The sequence below is a fragment of the Scyliorhinus torazame genome, chromosome 14 (assembly GCF_047496885.1).
Source record: "Scyliorhinus torazame isolate Kashiwa2021f chromosome 14, sScyTor2.1, whole genome shotgun sequence".
Taxonomy (NCBI): Eukaryota; Metazoa; Chordata; class Chondrichthyes; order Carcharhiniformes; family Scyliorhinidae; genus Scyliorhinus; species Scyliorhinus torazame.
The window spans coordinates 48,092,554-48,114,990 of record NC_092720.1 but is presented as its reverse complement, the minus strand read 5'-3'; the positions used below and the strand labels follow the sequence as shown (position 1 = coordinate 48,114,990).

General features: G+C 46.9%; 1 protein-coding gene across 1 annotated transcript in view; it reads left to right on the top strand.

The window, feature by feature from the left end:
* Nucleotides 1-22,437, top strand: part of LOC140389023 (uncharacterized) — a 234,417-nt gene that overhangs the window by 24,196 nt on the left and 187,784 nt on the right. Inside the window, exons 4-5 of the mRNA XM_072473189.1 lie at nt 6,620-6,721; nt 17,371-17,472. Of these exons, the coding sequence (XP_072329290.1) occupies nt 6,620-6,721; nt 17,371-17,472 (204 nt within the window). The remainder of the gene's footprint in view (nt 1-6,619; nt 6,722-17,370; nt 17,473-22,437) is intronic.

The following is a 22,437-nucleotide window of genomic DNA, read 5'->3' as shown; positions in this document are numbered from 1 at the left end:
GGATCGAACCTGGGACGTTGGCGCTGTGAGGCAGCAGGGCTAACCCACTGCACCACCGTGCTGCCCCATGAGAATCCATCTTAGCCGTTGCTTGTATTTGACCAGTGAGCGAGTTACCAATCACTCTTTAAATTTAAGGAGTTTTTAAAAAGGAGTTGCTTCCAGGGCTCGAAGCTGAGCAGACAGTTTTCAGCTTGGTCCTTAAAGAAAAGGTTTCTCTTTCCAAGGACTCTGCACCAAGATAAACAAGAATAACATGGTTGCTAAACAGCACAGGAGCAGAGAGCACACCTTCAACATCTCCACCATCAACAGGCAGTGGCATGGTGGTATTGTCACTGGACTAGTAATGCAGAGACTCAGACCAATGCTCTGACGTCCTGGGCTCGAATCCCACGATGGCAGATGGTAAAATTTGAATTCAATAAAAAAAAGGAATTAAAAGTCTTATGATGGCCATAAAATCATTGTCAATTGTTGTAAAAACCCATTTGGTTCATTAATGTCCTTCAGGGAAGGAAATGTGCCATCCTTACCCAGTCTGACCTACATGTGACTCCAGGTCCAGCGATGCGGTTGACTCTTAACTGCCCTCCACTGAAATGGTCTAGTAAGCCACTTAGTTCAAGGGGAACGAGGGATGGGCAACAAATACTGGTTCAGCCAGTGATACGTACATCCCAAGAATGAATTTTTATCAAGTACAACGCCACTCCAGTTATCTCACGTCAAAACATGGGTGTGAGTTGTAAAGTCAGGGACATCCTTTTTTTTACTGGCCTTTGTCATTACAAGATAGGAAAGCACTGCCTGAGTAATCAGATTCAAGCACAGCAACAGAACCATGAACAAATGTCACAAACTCTTCAACCCAAATAAGATCAGTGGTTGTGACAATTGTTCTGGTCTGATTCAGTCTGACTGATGCAGATTAATAGGGATTAACAAACCCAAAAGTGGTTCATGGTGCAGAATTTAATGTCCACCCTAGACGCAGGGATTGAACCCATGTTATCCGATGAGAGTGTGCAGGGTGGAAATCAGGTTGCCGGCCTGTAGGACAAAGGGCAGCCATTTGGCCAGGAGGCTAATTTTAATCTTTTAAAAACCTCAGAAGGACCTAATTCCATCATCGATGATACTGAACCCGTGGGCAAGACACCAATCACTCCTCACATTCCACTCATGAATTTGTCAAATATGCTCTTGTTACTTTTCTTACTTAAGAATACATCATTTTCTTTCCATTGTTTGTACTGATTTAGATTTTGTTCTTAACAGCAAATTAGATACAACTTGGTATCTCAAAAAATATACAAATTCTGCTGAGTCAAAGATTTGTAATTATTTTAACAAACCCTTATAATATGACCTTCACTGCAATGACAGAGACAAGAGTAGCAACAAAATTGGAAATGCCACTTCTATCCTGCTCACTGATGCTCAGTTTGGGTTCCCCTTGAACCATTTAATCTTCAACCCTATTACAGCCTGAGTCCAAAATGGAAAAATCAGATGGATTCCTGAGGTCAAATGAGAGTAGTTGCCCATGACACCTTCGCAGCTTTAGTCAATGCTTTGCTCGAAGAGCCTCAGCAATAATGACCATCATAATATTCGGGGCTAAACCTTCACGAGCTGAATCATAGAACATTACAGCGCAGTACAGGCCCTTCAGCCCTCGATGTTGCGCCGACCTGTGAAACCACTCTAAAGCCCATCTACACTATTCCCTTATTGTCCATATGTCTATCCAATGATCAATTGAATGTCCTTAATGTTGGCGAGTCCACTACTGTTGCAGGCAGGGCATTCCACGCCCTTACTACTCTCTGAGTAAAGAACCTACCTCTGACATCTGTCCTATATCTATCTCCCCTCAATTTAAAGGTATGTCCCCTCAAGCTAGACATCACCATCCGAGGAAAAAGGCTCTCACTGTCCACCCGATCCAATCCTCTGATCAACTTTATGCCTCAATTAAGTCACCTCTTAACCTTCTTCTCTCTAACGAAAACAGCCTCAAGTCCCTCAGCCTTTCCTCATAAGATCTTCCCTCCATACCAGGCAACATTCTGGTAAATCTCCTCTGCACCCTTTCCAATGCTTCCACATCCTTCCTATAATGCGGCGACCAGAATTGCACACAATACTCCAAATGCGGCCGCACCAGAGTGTTGTATAGCTGCAACATGACCTCATGGCTCCTAAACTCAATCCCTCTACCAATAAAAGCTAACACACCGTACGTCTTCTTAACAACCCTCTCAACCTGGGTGGCAACTTTCAGGGATCTATGTACATGGACTCCGAGATCTCTCTGCACATCCACACTGCCAAGAATCTTACCATTAGCGCAGTACTCTGTCTTCCTGTTATTCCTTCCAAAATGAATCACCTCACACTTTTCTGCATTAAACTCCATTTGCCACCTCTCAGCCCAGCGCTGCAGCTTATCTATGTCCCTCTGTAACTTGTAACATCCTTCCGCACTGTCCACAACTCCACCGACTTTAGTGTCATCTGCAAATTTACTCACCCATCCTTCTACGCCCTCCTCCAGGTCATTTATAAAAATGACAAACAGCAGTGGCCCCAAAACAGATCCTTGTGGTGCACCACTAGTAACTGGACTCCAGTCTGAACATTTCCATCAACCACCACCCTTTGTCTTCTTCCAGCTTATCCAATTTCTGATCCAAACTGCTAAATCACCCTGAATCCCATGCCTCCGTATTTTCTGCAGTAGTCTACCATGGAGAACCTTATCAAATGCTTTACTGAAATCCATATACACCACATCATCTGCTTTACCCTCATCCACCTGTTTGGTCACCTTCTCAAAGAACTCTATAAGGTTTGTGAGGCATGACCTACCCTTCACAAAACCGTGTTGACTATCTCTAATCAAATTATTCCTTTCCAGATGATTATACATCCTATCTCTTATAAACCTTTCCAAGATTTTTCCCACAACAGAAGTAAGGCTCACTGGTCTATAGTTACCGGGGTTATCTCTACTCCCCTTCTTGAACAAGGGGACAACATTTGCTATCCTCCAGTCTGCTGGCACTATTCCTGTAGACAAAGATGATTGAAAGATCAAGGCCAAAGGCTCAGCAGTCTCCTCCCTAGCTTCCCAGAGAATCCTAGGATAAATCCCATCTGGCCCAAGTGACTTATCTATTTTCACACTTTCCAGAATTGCTAACACCTCCTCCTTATGAACCTCAAGCCCTTCTACTCTAGTAGCCTGAATCTCAGTATTCTCCTCGACAACATTGTCTTTTTCCTGTGTGAATACTGACGAAAAATATTCATTTAGCACCTCTCCTATCTCCTCGGTCTCCACGCACAACTTCCCACTACTGTCCTTGACCGGCCCTACTCTTACCCTAGTCATTCTTTTATTCCTGACATATCTATAGAAAGCTTTAGGGTTATCCTTGATCCTACCTGCCAAAGACTTCTCATGTCCCCTCCTGGCTCTTCTTAGCTCTCTCTTTAGGTCCTTCCTGGCTAACTTGTAACTCTCGAGCGCCCTAACTGAACCTTCATGCCTCATCTTTACATAAGTCTCCTTCTTCCTCTTGACAAGTGTTTCGACTGCTTTAGTAAACCACAGTTCCCTCACTCGACCACTTCCTCCCTGCCTGACAGGTACATACTTATCAAGGACACACAGTAGCTGTTCCTTGAACAAGCTCCACATTTCCATTGTGCCCATCCCCTGCAGTGTTCCTCTCCATCCGATGTATCCTAAGTCTTGCCTCATCGCATCATAATTGCCTTTCCCCCAGATATAACTCTTGCCCTGTGGTATATACCTATCCCTTTCCATCAATAAAGTAAACGTAATTGAATTGTGGTCACTATCACCAAAGTGCTCACCTACCTCCAAATCTAACACCTGTCCTGGTTCATTACCCAGTACCAAATCCAATATGGCCTCGCCTCTCGTTGGCCTATCTATATACTGTGTCAGGAAACCCTCCTGCATACATTGGACAAAAACGGACCCATCCAATGTACTCGAACTATAGCGTTTCCAGTCAATATTTGGAAAGTTAAAGTCCCCCATAACACCTGTTGCTTTTGCTCCTATCCAGAATCATCTTTGCTATCCTCTCTTCTACATCTCTGGAACTTTTCGGAGGCCTATAGAAAACCCCTAACAGGGTGACCTCTCCTTTCCTGTTTCTAACCTCAGCCCATACTACCTCAGTAGACGAGTCCTCATCAAACGTCCTTTCTGCCACTGTAATACTGTCCTTGACTAACAATGCCACCCCTCCCCCTCTTTTACCCCTTTCCCTGAGCTTACTGAAATGTCTAAATCCCGGCACCTGCAACAACCATTCCTGTCCCTGCTCTATCCATGTCTCCGAAATGGCCACAACATCGAAGTCCCAGGTAACAACCCATGCCGCAAGTTCACCCACCTTATTCCGGATGCTCCTGACATTGAAGAAGACACACTTTAAACCACCTTCCTGCTTGCCGGTACACTCCTGCAACTTTAAAACCCTACTCATGACTTCACTACTCTCAACCTCCTGTATACTGGAGCTACAATTCAGGTTCCCAAGCCCCTGCTGAACTAGTTTAAACCCTCTCGAAGAGCATTAGCAAATTTCCCCCCCAGAATATTGGTACCCCTCTGGTCCAGGTGCAGACCATCCTGTTTGTAGAGGTCCCACCGACCCCAGAACGAGCCCCAATTATCCAGAAATCTGAAACCCTCCCTCCTGCACCATCCCTATAGCCACGTGTTCAACTCCTCTCTCTCCCTATTCCTCGTCTCGCTATCACGTGGCACGGGTAACAACCCAGAGATAATAACTCTGTTTGTCCTAGATCTAAGTTTCCACCCTAGCTCCCTGAATTCCTGCCTTACATCCCCATCCCTTTTCCTACCTATGTCGTTGGTACCTATGTGGACCACGACTTGGGGCTGCTCCCCCTCCCCCTTAAGGATCCCGCAAACACGATCCGAGACATCACACACCCTGGCACCTGGGAGGCAACATACCAACCGTGAGTCTCTCTCGTTCCCACAGAATCTCCTATCTATCCCCCTAACTATGGAGTCTCCAATGACTAATGCTCTACTCCTCTCCCCCCTTCCCTTCTGAGCAACAGGGACAGACTCTGTGCCAGAGACCTGTACCCCATGGCTTAACCCTGGTAAGTCGTCGTCCCCAACAGTATCCAAAGCGCTATACTTGTTACTAAGGGGAAAGGCCACAGGGGATCCCTGTACTGACTGCTTCTTCCCAGCCTCTCTCACGTCACCCATCTATCTTTATTCATTGGAGTAACTATATCCCTGAAGCTTCTATCTATGACCACCTCTGCCTCCCGAATGATTCAAAGTTCATCCAACTCCAGCTCCAGTTCCTTAACTCGGTTTCTGAGGAGCTGGAGATGCGTGCACTTCCCACAGATGAAATCAGCAGGGACATTGACGGCGTCCCTCACCTCAAACATTCTGCAGGAGGAACATTGCACTACCTTCCCTGTCATCCCCTCTAGATTAAAAAAAAAGAAAGAAAGAGCTTACCTGTTATTCACTCCCCTTCTCAGCAAGCACTCACTCAGCAGCCTCTGCGTCCCGCACGATAACACCTGAGGGAAAAATAAATAAAAACTACTTACCAGTCACCAGCCCATCCCTTACCTGCAGGCTGTGACGTCACGGTTCAACTTTCCACTTCTACCTGCCCTCGAGCCTTCCTCTTGATCCTTACAGCGGTTGGGTTTTTTTTGGTTAGAGGAGGGGGTAGGGAGGGAAACACTGAAGAAGTGTTTCGGGTTTAAGTGTCACTTGACAAGAGCTCCTCCACAAACCACCTCCAAATTAGGGTGATCACAGGGACGTATGCAAATTTCCCCTGCAACGGCCAATCAGCAGCTCCGCTCTACTGCCCTCTGCTGGATGCTTGTCTTCACTTGAACAGCTAGGGTCTCTTGTTCAGGTACGCCCCCAAGTTAGGGTGATCACACGGACGTATGCAAATTTCCCCTGCAATGGCTAATCAGCAGCTCCGCTCTACTGCCCTCTGCTGGACCCTCTACTGCCCTCTGCTGAATCATACCTCGCATAATGGAAGAAGGTAGCTTGTTGTTGCACATAATTGATTTCAGTCCATGGCCATTGCTGCAAGAGTCACTCAGGATAGGTTTCAAGGCCCGATCATCTTCAAATACTTCATCAATGGCCTGCCCGAAATAAGGATGTTTGCTGCTGATTACACAGCATTCAGTATCATTTGCAATTTCTCCGACAATGAAGCAGTTTCAAAGCACCAGGTGTAAAATTTGTAACAAACTCTCAGATATATCTATTTACAATGGCAACAAAAGTAGGATTCCTGTGCTGAGAATATCTCATTAATTCAATTGTCAAAACAGATATTTGGTTCGACTTACTCCAACTGTCAAGTGTCTTTTCTCTAGTGATACCAAAATCAACTGACGAGGCAGAATCCACATAAGACACAACTTATGGAGCGGGACAAAAACCTTCAGCAGGTTCTGAAACAATAATATTGCTTCTCTCTCCATAGCCCCTGTCTGGCCTTCTTAGTCCCTAAAACATTTTCTGTTTTTATTTCAGATTATGTAACCAAGGAATATTCACAGTTTGATCTGCAAAACAGCACAGGAACAAAATCATCAGGAATAAAGATCCCTCCTTCAGAATCTCCACCATCGATAGGTCTGTACAATTCCACTCCTGTTATCACATGTCGAAACATAGATGTGAGTTCCGTGGTCTGGGACATCCTTTCGTTGACTGAAATAGGTGATTGCAAGAGGATTTCCAGAATAATCAGAATCGAGCACAACAGATCCATTAATGAATGTCAAAATGTCTTCAACCAGGCAGCTAGGGAGATAGGGAAAGTAAAGGACGGAGATGGGAACCTGGTTGGTGATTCAGTAGGGGTGAATAAGGCATTTAGGGATTTCTACAGCAGGCTGTACAGGTCAGAACCCCCTATGGGGCCGGAGGGGATGAGGCACTTCTTGGAGGGCCTGAATTTCCCAAAGGTGGACGGGGAGCGGCTAGAAGGGCTGGGGGCCCCAATCGGGCTGGAAGAGATAGTGGAGGGCTTGAAGACCATGCAGGTGGGTAAGGCCCAGGGTCAGGATGGATACCCAGTGGAGTTTTATAAAATGTTCTCGGGGGTATTGGGGTCGGTATTGTTGAGGATGTTCAATGAGGCAAGGAAAAGAGGGGTGCTGCCCCCGACGATGTCACAGGCAATGATTTCACTGATTCTTAAGCAGGACAAGAACCCGGAGCTCTGTGTGTCCTACAGGCCGATCTCCCTGTTGAATGTAGATGCCAAGTTGCTGGCCAAAATCCTGTCCTCCAGGATCGAGGATTGTGTTCCGGACGTTATTGGGGAGGACCAGACAGGGTTTGCCAAGGGCAGGCAGTTGGTGGCCAATGTCAGAAGGCTGTTAAATGTGATCATGATGCTCCCGGAAGGTAGGGAGGTGGAGGTAGTGATCGCAATGGATGCAGAAAAGGTTTTTGATCGGGTAGAATGGGACTATCTGTGGGAGATACTGGGATGGTTCAAATTCGGGCGGAGCTTCATTGACTGGGTCAGGTTACTGTATCAGGTTGGAGCACAGGGTTTCGCTCTGTGCAGATGACCTGCTTCTGTACGTTTGGGACCCAATAGAGGGGATGGAAGAAATCATGAGGACTCTAGGGGAATTTGGCCGGTTTTCAGGGTATAAGCTTAATATGGGAAAGAGTGAGATGTTTGTGGTCCAGGCGAGGGGAACAGGAGAGGAGACAGGGAGAGCTGCCGTTTAGGTTAGTAGAGGGAAGCTTTAGGTACCTAGGCATCTAAGTGACGTGGGAATGGGACCGGCTGCATAAATTGAATCTGGCCCGGGTGGTGGACCAAATGAAGGACGATTTTCGGAGATGGGACGCACTTCCGTTGACGCTGGCTGGGAGGGTGCAAACGGTGAAGATGACGGTCCTCCCGAGATTCCTATTTGTATTTCAGTGTCTCCCCATCTTTATTCCGCGGTCCTTTTTTAAGCGGGTCAACAGAGTGATCACGGGCTTCGTCTGGGCGGGCAAGACCCCGCGAGTAAGGAAGGTAATACTTGAGCGGAGTCAGGAGAGGACGGGCTGGCGCTGCTAAATTTTAGCAACTATTACTGGGCAGCTACTATAGCCATGATCAGGAAGTGGGTGGTGGAGGAGGGACCGGCCTGGGTGCATATGGAGGTGGCTTCATGTAACGGCACCAGTCTGGGGGCGTTGCAAACTGCGCCTCTGCCGTTCCCGCCAGCACAGTACTCCACCAGTCCAGTGTTGGTGGCGGCCCTGAGAGTTTGGGGCCAGTGGAGGCGGCATGTGGGAGCAGTGGGAGCATCGGTCTGTGCCCCAATCTGTGATAATCACCGGTTTGCCCCGGGGAGTATGGACGGGGGGTTCCGGTTATGGCGGAGAGTGGGGATTGAGAGGATGGGGGCTATGTTCATAGAGGGGAGCTTTCCGAGTATGAGGACGATAGAGGAAAAGTTTGGGTTGGCGAGGGGAAACAAATTCAGGTATCTGCCGGTGCGGGACTTCCTACGTAAACAGGTGTCAACCTTCCCGCTCCTACCGCGAAGGGGGATTCAGGACAGGGTAGTTTCCAGTGGGTGGGTACGAGAAGGTAGCATCTCGGACAATTATAAGGAACTTATGCGGTCGGAGGAGACGCAGACCGAAGAGCTGAAGCGCAAGTGGGAGGAGGAGCTGGGAGGTGATTAGAGGATGGTCTATGGGCAGACGCGTTGAGTAGAGTCAACGCGTCCGCAACATGTGCCAAGCTCAGCCTGATACAATTTAAGGTGGTTCACCGGGCTCACATGACAGCGGCCCGGATGAGCAGGTTCTTTTGGGTGGAGGACAGGAGCGCAAAATGTGCGGGAGGACCAGCGAACCATGTCCACATGTTCTGGGCGTGTCCAAAACTTATGGGATTTTGGCAGGGGTTTGCGACATCATGTCCACGGTGTTAAAAACGAGGCTGGCGCAGAGTCCAGAGGTGGCGATTTTCAGGGTGCCAGAAGACCCGGGAATCCAGGAGGATAAAGAGGCAAACGTTCTGGCCTTTGCTTCCCTGGTAGCCCGGAGACGGATACCATTAGCATGGAGGGACTCAAAGCCCCTGAAGCCGGAGACCTGGCTGTCGGACATGGCTAGCTTTCTCTGTTTGAAGAAAATCAAGTTCGCCTTGAGAGGGTCACTGTTAGGGCAACCGTTCGTTGACTTCTTTGCGGGAAAATAATCTTCAGCAGACGGGGGAGGGAGTAATTTAGATAGGATTTAGGGGGTTAATAAGGGCGGGACCTGTACGAGAAGTAAATGGCTTTTGCACTATGTTTATGGTTTCATGTATTTTGTTTATTTTGTTGATGTTATTATACCAAAAATGCCTCAATAAAATGTTTATTAAAAAAAATTGTCTTGAACCAATGTAACATCAGTAGCTGCGGCAACTGTTATTAACTCCATCAAATGGATTGATGCAGATTAAGAGAAATTAATCCTGTGCAGAACTTATGTTGCAAGGCCTGAGGCCAGAATTGGATCTTCTAACTGGGTGGGAGTGTGTGGGGTGGAAATCAAGCTGCAGGAAGGATAAAGGCCAGCCTTCCCACCACCATTCCAATTTTGACCCTAAAGAAGCTGCTTAAGGACCGCCTCCCACACCAATAATGGTCACCCAGTGGAAAGACGCCAGTCACACTCCTTATTTCCACCCATAAAGTTTTGGAATAGGCTCTTCTTATTTAAAAGTTTAATGGAGATGCCGGCTGTCATGATATTCAGGTAAACATCATGGTGCAAACATACATACATACTGATGGACAGATCAACGGACCAATCAACACACACACAACACCACAGCCAATCACAGGCACGAGCATACACACTACAAAACAGGGAACACAACACTTCCCGTGCATTCCAGCAGGAGACAGCTCAGGGCACAGAGCTCACAGCAAGCCACTCAGACATCCACCATGTGCTGAGTGCCACTCCAAGATAGTGTTAGGAATAGGTCCACAGATTCAAGGGTTATGATCGAATCTCAGTACCCAGTTTACCACTGTAAATATATGTTAGTAATAAAACTGAGTTGTACCATTCGCAACCGTGTTAGTTTGTCTGTGTAGCAGAGCCCCCAACACATCATAGTACCAGGATTGGAACCCGATAACTGTGAGACCTACCTACGAATCCTCAGGAACCTGCCATCCTGCGCCATGGACACCGTCAGCACGCCGCAGCTGCTACAAGTCGCTGGAAACCTCGGCGTCAATTGGAAGCTGTTCATCAGCGCTTCCAGCTCTTCCTGGAAGCCAACGAAAAGGTGAGCGCTTCGGACACCAGAAAAATCGCCCTCCTCCTCTCCACGGCAGGTCAACATGCCATCCATATCTACAACTCCCTGGTGTTCGCGGAAGGTGAGGACAAGACCAAGTACAAGACGGTCCTTCTCAAACTCGACCGACACTTCAGCGTCGAGGTAAATGAGAGTTTCGAGAAGTGTCTCTTCCAGCAGCGCCTGCAGGGTAAGGATGAGCCCTTTCAATCTTTCCTTACACACCTCCATATCCTCGCGCAGTCCTACTGTTACGACACCACCTCCGATTCAATGATTCGGGACCAGATTGTTTTTGGGGTCACCTCAGGCACCCTACGCCAGCAGCTCCTCAAAATTAAAGGCCTCACCCTAGCCTCCGCAATCGAAGCCTGTGTCCTGCATGAAAACGCGACCAGCTGCTACTCCCAATTTCAAGCGGCCGAATCGGCGCGGCAGGGGTCCTACGCGTCCGGATCGGCAAGGCAGGCGTCCTACGCACTCGAATCGGCAAGGCAGGCGTCCTACGAGGCCGGATCGGCAAGGCAGGCGTCCTACGAGGCCGAACGGATCCAGGCGATCGGGTTCCTCCCGGCCCGCGGCCCAGACAAGGGCAGCCATTTTGCGCGCTTTCTGAGGCCTCCCACGATTGTGCGTGCCAAAAAAGACGTCGACGCAGAGGGACGGGATGCGCAGGCGCGCTCGACGCAAGATCGAACTACGCATGCGCGGTGGCGCAATGAACGCCATGACGTCACGACATGCGGCAACTGCGGAGCCGCACATTTAAAGCGGCAATGTCCGGCAAGAAACCGACAATGCCTCCGCTGTGGCAAGATGGGCCAGTACGCTGCCTGCTGTCGAGCAGCTCATCCTGCCAATGTTCCCCAGTTTACCGTTGAGACTGACCATCGCCCCCTGGTCAGCATCATACATAAGGACCTGAACGAGATGACTCCTCGCCTCCAGCGCATCCTACTCAAACTCAGGAGGTATGACTTCCAACTGGTCTACACTCCGGGAAAGGACCTTATCATTGCGGATGCCCTATCCAGAGCAGTGAGCACACCGCCCAATTCGGAGGGGTTCGTCTGTCAGGTCGAAGCGCAGGTGGCCTCCACATTGCAAATCTGCCAGCTGACGACTCCAGTCTGGCCCGTATTCGCCGGGAGACTGCGGCTGACCCCCTTCTACAACGGGTGATGCGCCACATGATGGGAGGGTGGCTCAAAGGACAGTGCCCGCAGTTCTACAATGTCCGAGACGACTTGGCCGTCATTGATGGTATCCTCCTAAAGCTGGACCGGATTGTGATTCTGCACAGCATGCACAAGCTAGTCCTCGACCAACTACACGAAGGCCATCTGTGGGTCGAGAAGTGCAGACGGAGGGCCCGAGAGGCGGTATACTGGCCGGGCATCAGTGATGACATTGCCAATATGGTGCTCAACTGCCCCACCTGCCAAAGGTTTCAGCTGGCGCAACCCCCTGAGACGCTTCAGCCCCATGAGATGGTGGCGTCCCCCTGGGCGAAGGTGGGTGTGGACCTTTTTCACTCACTCGGCAGGGACTATGTAATCGTCATTGATTACTTTTCAAACTATCCAGAGGTCATACGCTTGCACGATTTGACATCGTCCGCTGTCATAAGGGCCTGCAAAGACACCTTCGCTCGCCACGGCATTCCGATTCCTGTCATGTCGGACAATGGGCCCTGTTTTGCCAGCCAGGAATGGTCGTCCTGTGCTGCTTCGTATGGCTTCACACACGTGACGTCCAGCTCTCTGCATCCCCAGTCCAATGGAAAGGCGGAGAAGGGCGTTCACATCGTCAAGCGGCTCCTCTGCAAGGCTGCTGCTGCCGGATCGGATTTCTGCCTAGCCCTGCTGGCCTATCGCTCGGCCCCACTAGCCACTGGCCTCTCACCAGCCCAGCTGTTGATGGGTCACGCCCTCAGGACCACTGTGCCATCCATTCTGGTACCCACAACCAACCATGCTCCAGTACTGCACAGGATGCAACAGCAGCGCGTTCGCCAGAAGATGGCATATGATCTTCCCGCCCTGGCGCCTGGAGACGCGTCCGCATCCACCTACCAGAAGATGACTAGTTATCACCTGCCGAAGTTCTCCGATGCGTGGCTCCCCGCTCGTTCCTGGTTCGCATGCCTGATGGATCCATTCGCAGGTGCAATCGCCGGGCTCTTCGCCTACTTCCACGCTCGCTACGGGAACTTACACTGGTACCACGCCCTCCTTTTGTTCCTGATGTCGACTTCGTGGAGCTTCCTGCCACCATGCCCGTTCCGTCGTCGCCCGTGGCCAGGCCCATTCCTCAGCCGGTGGATCCTGACCCACCCTTGAGGCAGTCAACCCGAATTCGTCGCCCACCTACTACACTGGACTTATGAGCCTGTTTGTACATTGAACTCATAATACCACTGTGTTAATATGTTTCTGCTCTTCCTTGTCGTTACAGGAGTTTGTTTTGTTGTTCAACATTTCCCCGTCCTTTGTTTATGGTACAACCTCGTTGCTATGCCGCACCCGACAGCGCCCCTTGTATATAGTTTAGCCTCATGTACATGCTGTAGATATTGCACGCACACACATTCAGCTGCACTCAGTACACATCTCTATTTATAACTACATAGGCACATGTTCTTGTAAAAAAGGGGGGATGTCATGATATTCAGGTAAACATCATGGTGCAAACATACATACTTACTGATGGACAGATCAACGGACCAATCAACACACACACAACACTGCAGCCAATCACAGGCAAGAGCATACACACTACAAAACAGGGAACACGACACTTCCCGCGCATTCCAGCAGGAGACAGCTCAGGGCACAGAGCTCACAGCAAGCCACTCAGACATCCACCATGTGCTGAGTGCCACTACAAGATAGTGTTAGGAATAGGTCCACAGACTCAAGGGTTATGATCGAACCTCAGTACCCAGTTTACCACTGTAAATATATGTTAGTAATAAAACTGAGTTGTACCATTCGCAACCATGTTGGTTCGTCTGTGTAGCAGAGCACCCAACACATCACCGGCGGTGGGCTTGGGTGGGCACAGTAAAAAGTCTTACAACACCTGGTTAAAGTCCAACAGGTTTGTATCGAATCACTAGCTTCGGGAGCGCAGCTCACTCACCTGATGAACGAGTTGCGCTCCGAAAGCTTGTGATTCAAAACAAACCTGTTGGACTTTAAATAAATAAATAATCTTTATTGTCACAAGTAGGCTTACATTAACACTGCAATGAAGTTGCTGTGAAAGGTCCCTAGTCACCACAAACCTCGGCAGGATTCTCTAATTCCAGGGCAGAGTGGCCCGACAGGGGGCCAGCAGGGTGGAGATGATGTCCCTGACCTTTTAACTCACATCCGTGGATTTGTCATGTGTTCTTTTGGTGGCTCGGCTCCTTTTTGAGACAACCCTTCGCAGGCCACATGGCCCACCTGGAACCTATTGGGCCATAGCGTCTTGTTAGATCTTCCTTCTGTCCCTCTCAGTGGTTTTGGGACTTTTCTGTTCTTTAGTTTGGGAACTGCTCTCTGCAGTCTTCATGTTCTGTTAGAGAGAGACTTAAACTACTACCCCTACCTCAAGAGCATAATCATCAACTGAACCTGCTTTCTGTTCTCCTGTAACCCGGCCAGTTGAGTATACCCTGTGTTTGCTTTAGAATCGTAAAATGTCATTAAAATGCTGGCATCTTTAAACGTGAAACTAAAACGGCGGTTTCCTCAACACTTAACTGCACAAATGTAAATAAAGCTTAAGTTTAAAGCATCATATTATTCCTAACACCCACAAATACAAATATAACTTACTTAAAACTATCTCATGTAACCTAAGCACATACCTCTTAATCCAGGGGGTGTTGAAGGAGGAATTTCTAATCTCGCTGATTCTATTCCTGTGCTGTTTTGCAAATCAAAATGTGAATTATTCTTGTTTGGGTAATCTGAAATCGGAACAGAAAATGTTGTAAGGATTCAGGATATAATGAAAAAGTCCAGATCTGTACCAACATTAAAAAAGCTAATGATCCATTTTTATGTTCTTACTTAAGAATAGATCATTTTCTTTCCATTGTACGCCCAGATATGGATTTTGTTTATTACAGCAAATAAGAAGCATCTTTTCACCTCACTGGATGTGAATTGTAAAGTTAGGGAATTATTATGGATAATCATAGAATCCCTTTCTTTTACTGGCCTTTGTCATTGCAAGAGCAAATAGGACAACATTCACTGAATAATCAGATCCAAATTCAGCAACTGAACCATTAATAAATGTCACAAATTCTTCAACCCATATAACATCAGTGGCAATGGTTTAAAATCTGTCTATCTGATTGATGAATATTAATAGGGATTAACAAACCCAAATGTGGTTCACAGTGCAGAATTTAATGTCCACTGCTGAGACATTGATTGAAGATACGGTATCCGATGGGAGTGCGGGGTGGAGATCAATCAGCCAGATGGTGGGGTAAAGTGCAGCCATCCACCCAGAAGATCAACTTTTGACCTTTTATAGATCTTCATAAAGATCTAATTCCACCACTGATGATAATCAATCAATGGGCAAGGCACGAGTCACTACACTCCACTCATGAAGTTGTCAGACAAATGGGTCATATTCTTTCCATTGTTCATACTGATTTGGATTGTGCTCATTACTGCAAATGGGATGCAAGTTAATATCTCAAAAGTTAAACAATTTCTGCTGCAGTCAAAGACTTGCAGCTCCACTTGTCCATTCCTGGAAGGTGAGCAGATGTGCATGCGTCTGGTTCAGACAGATTGACTTTCTCCTAATCATTCAGGGCTTTCAAATAGTGGTTTGTGATGGACAGCTCGTAAAAGCCATCTGCCATTTTGATCCCTTTGCATTCCAATGGCTTAAGTGATGGAATCCCAATATTTGTAAACATTGACCACATCAAAGAGAGATAAGTGCAGGGAAATCACAAGTTTGAGTGATTGGAATGCACTTAGTGTAACTTACATCTCTTTGAAGTGGGCAATGTTTACAGACATTGGGATCTCACCACTTAAACCAGCAAGGGTGAAGGGAGATGAATGGATTAAAAGCTGCTCACCTTGGAGGAATGGACACTGCAGCTACAAGGAAAGTTTTACAGCTATAATGCTTCCAACAGCCCCAATCTGGACTGCTCTCTAGCTTCCAGAGAGGGGTCCTTTTACTGTTAATGTCTTTGTGGGGTGGGGGGTCTGTCTGTGGGTTCCTTTATGCAGGGGTCTCCCTTTAACAGGTGTCACCCCCATATTCAGCGGTGGGGGGTGCCCGGGCAATCCGGGGGTTTGGGGTTTCTGAGTGGTGAGGGGGAGGGGACGGTACTGATTTACAGAGCGGGGTGGGGGTGGCCTTGGATGGTCTGGTGGGCCAAAGGGGGAACGGTAGAGGTCCACCACATCAGGTTCACGATTGCTGAGACCGCAAGTGAACCTCGCCCACGTGATTCCCAGCCATGGGGACTGGAAAATCACGGAGAGAAGAGCATTAGGCACCGTTACCGCTAAATAGATGGAAATGGGTCAGTACGACACATTTGCATTTATTCCCATGCTCCCGCTGGTCTGCAGAATGGAACTTGTTCACAACGCCAGTGAGAGGTTGCAGCATGGCATTTGGGCAGGCATCCGTTGCAAAACCTGATCTTAACCCGACGCCCGATCTCTGCCCCATCAGAAAATGCACTCAGGGCACCCCACGGGCAGAGAATCCCACCCACAGGATAAGCTATGAGGCAGGCAACAGAGGAACAGAAAGCAGTTTGAGGTTCAGTTGGTAATAATGCTCTTGAGATGCAGGGAGTAGTTTAACTCTCTCTAACAGGACATGAAGGAAGACTGCAAAGAGCAGACCAAAACCTTAAGAACAGAAAGGTATCAAAACCAGTGAGGGGGACTGAAGGAAGATCCCATAAGAACCTCTAGTCAAAGGGAATAAACAGGTGTTCCAGTGAGACCAGTTGGCTCACAGTGTGAAAAGCATCTGGGGGGGGTGGGAAAAATAAATGGTCTGTGTACTTATTGGGAACATTGAAGTGTAAGATAACATTTGTAACTGGTGCAATCCTTACAACACTATACGAATCTGTAAGGTATATTTGGGGTGCAGGAACTATGTAATATAATTCCTTTCATGATTATTAAATACATTTGTTAAAGGTAAGTTCACTGGCTCCTGTGACTGTTCATTAGCAGCTATCAAGACAAAAAAATTAAAATTTGGATCTATCAAGCCGGGTTCCATCCTGGGATTTGCAGTGTCCATTGGTAACATCTGCTGGGATGGTAACACATGTCAAAACATGAACGTGAGTTAAAATGTCAGGGACATGCTCTCTTTTACTGGACTTGCTCATTGCAAGGGAAAACCCGACAGCTTTGCCTGAATAATCAGAAACAAGCACAACAACAGAACCATTAATCAATGTCACAAATCCATAAACCCAAATAACATCAGTAGCTGTGTGGCTCCACGAGTCTTGGCAAAATTGAGCTCAGGAGCATTCAAGGTAAAACTCCCCATTGGCTGGAATCAAAGCACGCACAATGGAAGATTGTAGGGTTGTTGCAGGTCGACCATCTCACGCTGCAAGAGTCCCTCAGAATTGGGTCCTCAGCCCAACTGTCTTCAATTACTTCATCAATGACCTACTTGAAGTAAATGTGTTTGCTGTTTAATGTACAGTGTTCAGCACCATTTGCTATTCTTAAGATAATGAAGCAGTCTCAAAGCACAATTTCTAAATTGATAACAGACATTCAGATATATAGATCGAAAATTTCCAGGGACTCCTGCCCCTAGACTATCTCAAAAATTCAATTGAATCAAAACAACAAATTGATTCTATTTACTGCATTTATCCACAGGTGCTGCCTGATCTTCTGAATCTTTACAACATTTTCTGTTTTCATTTCAGATTATTCAACCAAGAATTATTCACATTTTGATCTGCAAAACAGCACAGGGACAGGATCATCGAGAGCTGAGATCCCTCCTTCAGCACCTCCACCATCAACAGGCACGTACAACTTCAGTCCAGTTATTGCATGTCAAAACATGGATGCGAGTTCCAATGCCAGTGACCTCCTTTCTTTTACTGGGCTTGGTCAGTGCAAGAGCAAACACAATGACATTACCGGAATAATCAGGATCAAGCATAGTTACAGGGCCCCTAATTAATGTCACAAATTCATAAAGCCGTACAACATCAGTAGCCATGGTGACTGTTGTAAACTGAGTCAATCTTATTGATACAGGTTAAGAGAAATTAACAAGGCCGAATATAGTTTTAAGCACAGAATTTAATGTCCAGCCTGGAGGTCAGCCCGAAGGCAGGGATTGGGGTTATGTAGTCGGATGGGATGGTGCGGGTGCTGTGGCTAAAAATGCAAAGGGACAGTCTTTCAACCTGGAGGCCAAGTTCAGCCCTTATAGAGCTGCTAAACGACTTCCTTCCAGCACTGATGATAGTCAACCAGTGGGCAAGACTCGAATCACAAACATTAAGTACCAATTAAATTGTTGAAATACTTTCTTCTTACTTATGAATTGGTCATTATACAGAATCATTGAAAGCACCGTCCCCCTCCCTTCACCATTTCCACTTTCAAAAGGTATGTCCAATTCCACTCCTGTCATCTCAGCTCAAAACATGGATGTGAATTGTAAAGTTAGGGAATAATCATGGATAATCATAGAATTGCTTTCTTTTACTGGCCTTTGCCATTGCAAGAGCATATAGGACATCATTCACTGAATAATCAGATCCAAATTCAGCAACAGGACCATTAATAAATGTCACAAATTCTTCAAACCATATAACATCAGAGGCTGTGGAAATTGTTATAAAATGAGTGAATCTGATTGATGGAGATTAATAGGGATTAACAAACCCAAATGTGGTTCACAGTGCAAAATTTTAAGTCCACCCCTGAGGCTGTGATTGAAGATATGCTATCTGGTGGGAGTGCGGGGTGGAGATCAATCTGCCAGATGGTGGGGTAAAGTGCAGTCATCCATCCACAAGACTAAATTTGACCTTTTATCAATCATCATAAGGATCTAATTCCACCACTGATGATAATTAACCAGTGGGCAAGGCACGAGTCACACTCACTACACTCCACTCATGAAGTTGTCAGATAAATGGGTCATATTCTTTCCATTGTTTGTACTGATTTGGATGTGTTCATTACTGCAATGAGTTGCAAGTTAGTATCTCAAAAGTTAATTTCTGTTGCAGTCAAAGACATTTAATTATTCTAAATATCCTTATACTGTGATCTTCGCTGTAATAACTGAAACAAGAGCAGAAACAAAATTGGAAATACCACTTATATCCTGCTCACTGATGCTCAGTTTGTTTTCCTCTTGAATCATTCAATCTTCAACCCTATTGCAGCCTTAGTCCAAAATGGACAAATCAGACAAATTCCTGAGGTTAAATGAGAAAAGCTGCCTGTGACATCAATGCAGCTTTTCCAATGTATGGCTCCAAGAGTCTCAGGAATAATGACCATCATAATGTTTGGGGCTAAAACCTCCACAAGCTGGAAGCATACATTGCATAATGGAAGAAGGTACTTGTTGTTACACATCATTGATCTCAGTCCATGGACATTGCTGCAAGAGTCCCTCGGGATAGGTTTTCAAATACTTCATCAATCGCCTTACCCGAATTAGGGATTTTTGCTGCTGTTCAGCTGAGGTCTGTATAAAAGACAGACAGAAAGTGCACTCAGTACGATTTGAGCAAGTGAAGGTGACACAGCCGGAGTGAGACACATCCAGAATGGAAATTTGGAACTTGGTAATTTGGTGCAGTGAGGTAATCAGGAAAGGTAAGTGGTAAGTCTAATTCTGCTGTTTTTCAGTTAAAAGTGCAGTGTGTAGCTTAGTGTCTGGTTGGCTGAAGCTGCCCCTACCCTAATTGCTGAGAGACAGTTATCTGTCAGTCACCTGAGGCCTGTTTAGTGGCACAAAGGTGCACATTGTATTCTTCTACTCTTTGAAGCCTAAGTAGTGTGAGTCACCCTGGTTAGCTGAGGTCTGTATAAAAGACAGACAGAAAGCGCACTCAGTAAGCTTTGCGCAAGTGAAGGAGACACAGCCGGAGTGAGACACATCCAGAGTGGGAATTTGGAACTTGGTAATTTGGTGCAGTGAGGTAATTCGGTGCAGAGTGGGAGAAGGTGCTTTTTCCCTACTGTTTTGTTCTCTCTCTTTCTTCTGGCCTGTAACTTTTAATCTGCAGGCAGAGAAGCAGAAAGCATCTGAGAACCTGGGAAGGTAAGTGATTTTTATTCATTGTTATTTTTATTACCTTTTCAAATTGTGTGTGTGGGCGGGGGGGGGGAAACTGAAGTGACATCACAGTAAAGCTGTGACCTGATTGGCTGGTTGGGAATCTACACTAAATTTAAAAATTAAGCATTGTTAAACTAATTAAACAGAATTACTTAATTACTGAATTATAATTTAGAGGGGTATCTAAGCCAGAGATCGGAGAGTACTGTATTTAGCTTTCATATTTATAGTAGAAATCTAGTGCTAGAAAACATATAGTTAACAGTAACTTTTTTTAAAAAGTTTTTTAATTTAATTTACTAATTCATTGATGCAATGTCAATTAGAGGGGTGCAGTGCTCTGACTGTGAGATGTGGCAGGTCCGGGAGGCTTCCAGGGTCCTGGATGGCTTCATCTGCAGAAAGTGCACCCAACTAGAGCTCCTCACAGACCGTATGGTTTGGTTGGAGCAGCAGTTGGATGCACTTAGGAGCATGCAGGTGGCGGAAAGCTTCATAGATAGCAGTTATATAAATGTGGTCACACCCAAGGTGCAGGCAGAGAAATGGGTGACCACCAGAAGGGGCAGGCAGTCAGTTCAGGAATCCCCTGTGGTTGTCCTCCTCTCGAACAGGTATACCCCTTTGGATACTGTCGGAGGGGATAGCCTATCAGGTGAAAACAACAGCAGCCAGAGCAGTGGCACCACGACTGACTCTGATGTTCAGCTGGGAGGGTCAAAGCGCAGAAAAGCAATAGTCATAGGGGACTCTATAGACAGGGGCACAGATAGGCGCTTCTGTGGACGTGAAAGAGACTCCAGGATGGTATGTTGCCTCCCTGGTGCCAGGGTCCAGGATGTCTCCGAACAGGTAGCGGGCATCCTGAAGGGGGAGGGCAAACAGGCAGAGGCCTTTGTACATATTGGTACTAACGACATAGACAGGAAAGGGCATGAGGTCCTGCAGCAGGAGTTCAGGGAGCTAGGCAGAAAGTTAAAAGACAGGACCTCTAGGGCTGTAATCTCGGGATTACTCCCTGTGCCATGTGCCAGTGAGGCTAGAAATAGGAAGATAGAGCAGCTAAACACGTGGCTAAACAGCTGGTGTAGGAGGGAGGGTTCCATTATCTGGACCACTGGGAGCTCTTCCGGGACAGGTGTGACCTGTACAAGAAGGACGGGTTGCATCTAAACTGGAGAGGCATAAATATCCTGGTCGCGAGGTTTGCTAGTGTCACACGGGAGGGAGTAAACTAGTATGGCAGGGGAGTGGGTACCGGAACAATAGGTCAGAAGGTGAAAGCATTGAGGGAGAACTAGGGAATAGGGCCAGTATGACTCTGAGGAAGAGCAGACAGGGAGATGTTGCTGAAAACAGCGGGTCTGGTGGCCTGAAGTGCATATGTTTTAATGCAAGAAGTATTACGGGTAAGGCAGATGAACTTAGAGCTTGGATTAGTACTTGGAACTATGATGTTGTTGCCATTACAGAGACCTGGTTGAGGGAAGGACAGAATTGGCAGCTAAATGTTCCAGGATTTAGATGTTTCAGGTGGGATAGAGTGGGATGTAAAAGGGGTGGCGGAGTTGCGTTACTGGTTATGGAGAATATCACAGCTGTACTACGGGAGGACACCTCAGAGGAAGGCGAGGCTATATGGGTAGAGATCAGGAATATGAAGGGTGCAGTCACAATGTTGGGGGTTTACTACAGGCCTCCCAACAGCCAGCGGGAGATAGAGGAGCAGATAGGTCGACAGATTTTGGAAACAAGTAAAAACAACAGGGTTGTTGTGATGGGAGACTTCAACCTCCCCAATATTGACTGGGACTCACTTAGTGCTAGGGGCCTGGACGGGGCAGAGTTTGTAAGGAGCATCCAGGAGGGCTTCTTAAAACAATTTGTAGACAGTCCAACTAGGGAAGGGGCTGTACTGGACCTGGAATTGGGGAATGAGCCCGGCCAGGTGGTAGATGTTTCAGTAGGGGAGCATTTCGGGAACAGTGACCACAATTCAGTAAGTTTTAACGTGCTGGTGGACAAGGATAAGAGTGGTCCTAGGGTGAATGTGCTAAATTGGGGGAAGGCTAATTATAACAATATTAGGCGGGAACTGAAGAACCTAGATTGGGGGAGGATGTTTGAGGGTAAATCAACATCTGGCATGTGTGAGGCTTTCAAATGTCAGTTGAAAGGAATTCAGGACCGGCATGTTCCTGTGCGGAAGGAGGATAAATACGGCAAATTTTGGGAACCTTGGATAATGAGAGATATTGTAAGCCTCATCAAAAAGAAAAAGGAGGCATTTGAAGGCTGGGAACAGACGAAGCCTGTGTGGAATATAAGGAAAGTAGGAAGGAACTTAAGCAAGGAGTCAGGAGGGCTAGAAGAGGTCACGAAACGTCATTGGCAAATTGGGTTAAGGAAAATCCCAAGGCTTTTTACACATACATAAAAAGCAAGAGGGTAGCTAGGGAAAGGGTTGGCCCACTGAAGGATAGGCAAGGGAATCTATGTGTGGAGCCAGAGGAAATGGGCGAGGTACTAAATTAATACCTAGCATCAGTATTCACCAAAGAGAAGGAATTGGTGGATGTTGAGTCTGGAGAAGGGTGTGTAGATAGCCTGGGTCAAATTGAGATCCAAAAAGACGAGGTGTTGGGCGTCATGAAAAATATTAAGGTAGATAAGTCCC